Below are 7,071 nucleotides of genomic sequence, written 5' to 3'. Positions count from 1 at the left end.
CAGGGGGCGCTGCTGCTCACTCCCGCTTTCCCCTAGTTCTATGGCAGCAAGCCAGGGAGGGCCATTTGTTTCCTTTCTGTCATCTGGGGCCCTGGAAAGCAAGTTTTTACTCAAACTCTACCTCTGTCACCTTGGCAGCAGTGGGAAGAGTGGCATATGAGAGAACAGTGCCGCCCTGGGAAACCGGGGCTTCTGGGGCTGAGGCAGGAATAGCGCCAGCATCCCTGGAGCAGGGGCACCTCTGCTTTACCCCAGAACACAGAGGGGAGGAAGACAAGGTGTTCCTCTGTCAGAGGAGACTGTCCTGCAGGAGCAGGGAACTGACATATCGAGCTAAGGTTAGATAATGTTTGTCCTGGGGGAGCAAGTAAAATAAGACCTGGGTACAATGACGCGGGCAGGGTGGACAGCCTGGACTGAGAAGTGACAGTTACATGGCAGCCTGGATGGGACGAAGCTGTCCACTGTGGGAAGAACATTCAAGCAAATGTGGAGGCCCCGAGGTGGAGATTGTGCGGCGTGTTCGAGAACTACAGAGCTGGAGAGATGGCTCAGAGGTTAAGAGCAATTGACTGCTCCTGCAGAGGATCTGGGTTTGTTTCCCAGCACCCACATGGCAGCTCACAACCATCTGTAACTTCAGTTTCTGGGGATCTGATGACGCCTTCTGGCCTCTGTGGGCACTACACGCCCATAGTGCACAAATATACATGCAGGTAAAACACCTATACACATAAAATAAAAGTACATCTCAAAATAAATACAAACAAAAGATCAAAGAAGGCAGCGTGACTGGTGGGGAGAGAAGCAGCAGCAGAAGACCTGGGGACATCAAGGCTCTTGCAGGCTGTGGCTACAAGTTTCCTTCCAAGCACGACATACTCTCCCCCACAAGATCCCCAAGACAGGGTGTCATAGATCCAAACTGGCTTCTAACTTGCCATGTGACCTAGGATGACCTTGAACTCACTCCTGGTCCTCTTGACTCTGGCTCCTGAGTGCTGGGATTACAAGTGTGCATCATCATGCCGGATGAACTTGTTATTACCTCTTGAAATGAGTCTCCTTATGCAGACCGCGCTGGCCTTCTGCTGTGACTCAGTGTCCTGAGAGTTGGATGGCAAAGCATGTTCTATGATGGTCTGCTGTGACTTAAAGAAAAAAACAAAAACAAAAAGAAACAAAATCAGGTGGCGGCGGCGGCACTCACCTTTAATCCCAGCACTTGGGAACCAGAGGCAGGTAGAACTCTGTGAGTTCGAGACCAGCCTGATCTACAGAGCGAGTTCCAGGATAGCTAAAGCTACATAGAGGAGCGCTGTCTTGAAAACCAAACCAAACACACAAACTCAGGAAAGCTCAACACAACAACCCTCACACTAGCCAAAAGAGAAGAAACAACCCGGTTTTCGTGGTTGAATGCAAATGACAGCGTAGCTAAGCCTTAGGGAATGTAGCCAGATGCAGAGGCCATTAACAGGAAATGTCCAGAGTGGGCAGACCCATGAAGACAGAGTGGAGAAGGGGGGGTGCTGCGTCCTGGGGTGGGAGGATGTGTGCAACTCCTAATGGGGACAGTTTTTGTTTTGTTTTGTTTTGTATTCTAAAATTAGATGAGGGTGATGACAGAGTGACTATAAATACACTAAAAATATTAATTATGCACCGCAAATGGATGGATTTTGTGGCATGTAAATGATATCAGCACAGCTACTGGGGATTTTTTTTGAGAGAGAGATCTCTTGTACCTCTGTATGACCTGGATCTCACTAGGTAGCTGAGGATGACCTTGAACTTATGATCCTCCTGCTTCCGTTTCTGAGTGTTGAGGTTACCAGCATGCATCACTCCGTTCTAATGAGAAGGGAAAGGGGGGAAAAAAAAAGGCTGGAGCTGTCTTTTTGAGAGCGACAGCACCCGGGCTGAGCTGGTACAGGTACAGGAGAGAGGCTGGTACAAAGAAGGTTCTAGAGCCAGAACTGGCACTTGCTGGTGGGTTGGAGGGAGAGAGGAAGCAGTGTGGCTCTGAGTTCTGACTCTGGCCTCTAGCTCACCGGCTGCCGGTGCCATCCTGAGGGAGAAGCCTGCTTGGTCCAGTCTGCCAGGCTGGTTCACACTGCTAGTGTTGGAGGTCACCTTTCCGTGTGACTGTGGGCCACAGGGAAGAAGGCCGTGGGCTACTAATTCCAGAGGTGCCTGTGAATGGCATCTAAAACCACGAGATCCAGTGAGGTCATTGGAGGAGGTTGAGGAGAAGTGGGCCTTTGGCTGGTGTGGCTGCAGATCACTGTACCTGGGGGTGCCAAGCGGCTTTGGCGGGATTCACAGGCACAGGCGGGGCCAGGACTGCTTAGCTAGAAAGAAGGTCTGTATTGGGGACCTGGATGAGCTTGGCATGGCTCCTGTGGTGTCCAGGGACAGGGAAAGATTTGTTTCCTGAGGCTCCTGTGTGGTTCTTCAAAGGAAGGAGGCAGATGCCTAAAGATACCCCAAATGGATGTCAATTCTAGTCCAGTGGGAACAGAGGCCTTGTCTTGGCTAACCTCACTACCCCACTAGATTCCTGGGGCCTTTGAAAAAACAAAGAAACAGTGAGCTGGCCACACCCCCAGATTGTGGGCATCACTGGGCAGGGCTGAGAACCAGCTGACTTCCCTGACGAGAGCTTTGGGGTGCTGGTCATTGAATGTCCGATCTGAGTTTTCCTTTACATCCCCCCCCGCCCATCACATACACACATACACAAACACACACCCTGGTGCAGTCTAGGACTAGAGTAGGGAGGAAAATGGAGATAGCCGAGACTCCCACACAGGCTCCCAACATCGGTTTGAATGGGGTCTTCCACAAGTTAAAGTCAGATGGGCAGCTGGCAAGAGACTCACCGTCCCAGGTTCTGCTCCACAGCATACTGAGGGCATCATGGTCCCGTTGAATCAAAGGTCACAACTACACAGGATGTTTAAGGCCAGCCTAGGATACATGAGAGAGACCCTGTTTCAAAAATCACCGAAACCCAACTGTCCTGAGCCAGTGAGTGGAATATGAGCTGTGTAGACTTGGGGTGCTGGGCAGAGCCTACAGGGCACAGCCGCCTCTGGGGGACCACTCACTGGCTGTGCCAGCTGCCCCTTTGCAGGTGAGGTGCTAGCTTTCCCTGCCTCTTCCCACTCCCAAGCAGCAGGAAGGATCTAAAACCAGAGTGCATTGGGCCTCCAACAGCCCCCAAGTGGAGGGGCCTCCGGGTCAGCACTTTCTCTCCTCCACCTGACTTCAGCTGGAGCCCCTGGGCAGCTAGCAAATCTTCATCTCCATTTCCCAGTGTCGACGGACCCGGGCTAATGGCAAAGGCTTGCTCAAGGAGAAAAGCAGAAAAGCATTTGGATTCATTGCTTGGAGAGTTTGTTCCGTCTCCTGGGCCTGCTTCGTGCTGTTTTCTCTAAGTTTCGAAGCATTGTGTTTAAAAGAGGAGAACTTCCGATGGCAGTGTTTTGTCTCACATTTAAGTGGGGCTCTACAGTTTACAAAGACGTCGGCATAGTACCAATAACAACTGTCACTGCTGCGAACGGCATTCCTGGAAGGGTCTACTCGGTAATCCCAGTGTCTCCACCAACCGAGCAGCTTTGCTCAGAGAGGTTAAGGGGTTTGCCCAGGGCCACACAGGCCAGGGCAGGGGCTACCTGGCTTCAGAGACCGGGTTGGCCCTCTGCCGCCTTCCTCTCTCAGCTTACCCTGACCTATCTCAGCCATCTGCAGACAAACTGCAAGCAAGAAAAGCCAAAGTGGGACAAAACCCAGGGGTGTCCTTGGCAAACAGCCAAAGGAGAAAACCGTATAAAAATAACCACTTGTGTACCGGGGGACGCCTGAGATCCCAAACAGAACGTTTTGTGTTCAGATCATTTTTGCGACGGAGCAGAGGCTGAGGGCCAGGCAGGGTCTGAGGAGGACATTCGCCATCCAAGTTCTAATTCCATGCTGGCTAAACGGCAGCTTGGAATCACATGTGGCTGTTTAAACGAAATGAAGAAAATTAAACCTGTACTTCGGTTGCACCTGCCAGAACTTCAGCCTTTCATCTCCGAGGCATGTGGCCAACCCTGGGCCACAGAACCTCAGGAAATCCCTCTGGCCGGCTCTGCTCAGGCACCAGCTGCCCGCTCCTGTCTCCTCGCCCTTCTGTCTGTTCAGAGGTGACAACATCGTGGGTCACTTCTGTCTTGATGTAGGTCCTGCGTACAGCTCAGGCACCTATAGATGTCACCCCAATAATGGTGCAAAGGGAAGCCAGCCAATCAAGGGGTGGCCCCAGAGCAGACCTGGCTGCTCGGAGTCCTGGTCCAGTCATATCTGCAGGAGATCAGGACATGCACTATCCTGCTCTTGTGTGTGTGTGTGTGTGTGTGTGTGTGTATGCACACACACAGAGACCAGAGGTCAACATAAGGCATCTCCCTGAGTTGTGCTCAACCTTACCTTTTGAGAAAGGCTCTTTACATGAGTTCTGGGGATCTGAACTTAGGTACTCACGCTTGGGAGGCAGGCACTCTATCCCCTGAGCTAGCTCCCCATCTTGCTCTTTAATGAAGTCCCCAGGTGCGTCATGGGAACATTTAGCTTGAGAAGGTCTGCTTTAGGAGCCAGGCTGAGCAGGTATAAACATTTTTCAAACCTAGGAAGCCAAGCGTGCTTCTAGCCGAGCAACCCGAGTGTTCCGCCAGCAGACACCTGTGAAGCAGGTACTCCCACAGGCCTACTCAGCCCTGTGCCGTGTGACCCCACAGACAGGTGCAGGGACAGCTGCAGCCCCATGTCACAGCGACTGCCACCTCCCAAAGCAAAAGCATGAGGAAGCCCATTTCTTTGTGGATGCTGTGGACGGAACCCAGGGCCTGGCACAGCTTGGACAGTGTTCTGCCACTGCTCTGTGCCCATAGTGTGAGACTCATCTTAGCCTTAGGGTGTTCCCTGAGGATCTCCATTTGTTTTGTGTGTGTGTATACCACATGTGGTGTCAAAGGTTAACAGTGAATATTTTTCTCTATTACTCCACCATCAAAAAAAAAAAGAAAAAAAGATTTCTTTTTCTGTGTGTCTGTGTGTGGGTACGTGCATGTGTGAGTCCAGAGGAGGCCACTGGATTAGGTGGAGTGCCAGCACAGGTTCTGGTAAGCAAACCTGGGTCCTGTGAAAGAGCAGTCCATGCTCTTAACCCCCATCTCTTCTCCAGCCTCCACTCCACTGCAGTTTTGAGGCAGGGTCTCTCCCTGAACGTCACTAGTTTGGTTAGACTCGCTGGCCAGGGAGCTCTGCCGGAGCTGTCTGACATGGGTGCTAGGGGTCAAAGTAGGACTAGGGAGCCCTTAGTCTGCTTCCCCATCTCTGGGATTACAGACAGGTGCAACCCAGGGTGGCCCTCACGTGGGTTCTCGGATCTGAACTCAGGTCTTCATGCTTGTATGGCAAGTGCTTCACCAACTCAACCATCTCTCCAGCCACTGGTTTTACCTCCCCGATGCCCAGCATGGCTGGCTATCTGACCACATGCACACAGTTTGACGGAGGTGCCCGGCCAGACTGTGCCCTTTGCTTACCATAATGCCCCAGGGCTCAGGACCTGAGCAGGGGGTGAGAGGCTGGCACAGAGCTGTTGCTGAGCTGCAGGAGGTGCAGGCTGCTGCAGGGGGTGCAGGCTGCTGTACGGGGTGCAGGCTGCTGCAGGGGGTGCAGGCTGCTGCAGGAGGTATAGGCTGCTGCAGGGGGTGCAGGCTGCTGCAGGAGGTACAGGCTTCTGTAGGAGGTGCAGGCTGCTCAGGGGGTGCAGGCTGCTGCAGGAGATACAGGCTGCTGTATGGGGTGCAGGCTGCTGCAGGGGGTGCAGGCTGCTGAGGTGGTGCAGGCTGCTGTAGGGAAGGGTTGCCTGGGGCTTGCTGCAGGCCCTCTCCTGCCTCTTGGGTCTGAGTCATCCCCAGCGCCTGTCTCTTTCTAGCCGCCTGGGGCTTTCCTTCTGTTTTATCCCTGGTATGGTGGTCTATGCAGACAGGGTGGTGGCTCACCGCCTGCAAGAGCACTCACTCCTGGAGGAAGGAGGCTAAAGCAGCCAGTTTTACACGCTGCTCCCAGCAGAAAGGCAAAGGACAAGCCTGTGACATGGACCCAGCGGCGAGCTTGGGGGCTTTGGAGGGAGAGACATTCTAGTTGACATAGCCCAGGGATGATTGGGCAGGGTGGGAGGAGGAGAGGCCAGGGGACTCTTCACAGCTCTCTACCTTTCTGGAAAAAGGCAGGCAAGTGGAACCACCTGCTCTTCTTACCACTCTGTCAAGGCCCCTTACGTAGGTAGTGACCTCATTTACGTCCTCCACGAACACCTGATGCTCAGGCCTTGGTGGATGTGCCAATCACCTTGACTATGGGCCAGCTGGCACTCAGGCCAAGCTCAGTGGGATGAAGACAGAGAAGGACCTGGGTGCTTTGGGCTCAGCCATCCTGTTGAGGACCCGGAAGGCCACCCCTGGTCATGAAGGACTCCGGCCATCAACTCCTCTTTCTTGTCTTCTTAAATAATTTGTGTGTATGTGTGTGAGAGTCTACCATACGTGTGTGGGGGCCTGTGGAAGCCAGAAGGCGGTGATAGATCTGCCGGAGCTTTCTGACATGGGTGCTAGGGGTCAAAGTCGAGTCCTCTGGAAGCGCAGTAAGTGTCCCTAACCACTGAGCCATCTCTCCAGACCGCTTGTCCTTCTTGAGATCTAGCCGTTCCCTCGTTCCCAAGATTCTGGGAGCGTCCGTCCCACTGGCAATTCATACATGCTCTCATTGCTGTTTAACTAAGAGCCCCCAGAGACATGGACCCATGCTTTCATTGCTGTTTAACTCAGAGCCCCCAGAGACATGGACCCATGCTTTCATTGCTGTTTAACTAGGAGCTCCCAGAGACACGGACCCATGCTTTTGTTGCTGTTTAACTAAGAGGCCCCAGAGACACAGACCCAGATGCCCAGCATCAGGGCATTGGATGCACAGCTTGAGATGGCACGCAGTGGAAAACCACACAGCCAGGATGAG

General features: G+C 53.1%; 1 protein-coding gene across 1 annotated transcript in view; it reads right to left on the bottom strand.

Annotated features, from left to right (window-relative positions):
• Positions 1-5,969, bottom strand: part of Selenon (selenoprotein N) — a 22,170-nt gene extending 16,201 nt beyond the window's left edge. Inside the window, exon 1 of the mRNA XM_013348306.1 lies at positions 5,598-5,969. Within this exon, the coding sequence (XP_013203760.1) occupies positions 5,598-5,969 (372 nt within the window). The remainder of the gene's footprint in view (positions 1-5,597) is intronic.
• Positions 5,970-7,071: the final 1,102 nt, after the last annotated feature.

This window comes from Microtus ochrogaster, chromosome 10 (assembly GCF_000317375.1).
Source record: "Microtus ochrogaster isolate Prairie Vole_2 chromosome 10, MicOch1.0, whole genome shotgun sequence".
NCBI classification, from domain to species: Eukaryota; Metazoa; Chordata; class Mammalia; order Rodentia; family Cricetidae; genus Microtus; species Microtus ochrogaster.
This window is presented reverse-complemented; position numbering and strand designations above follow the sequence as displayed.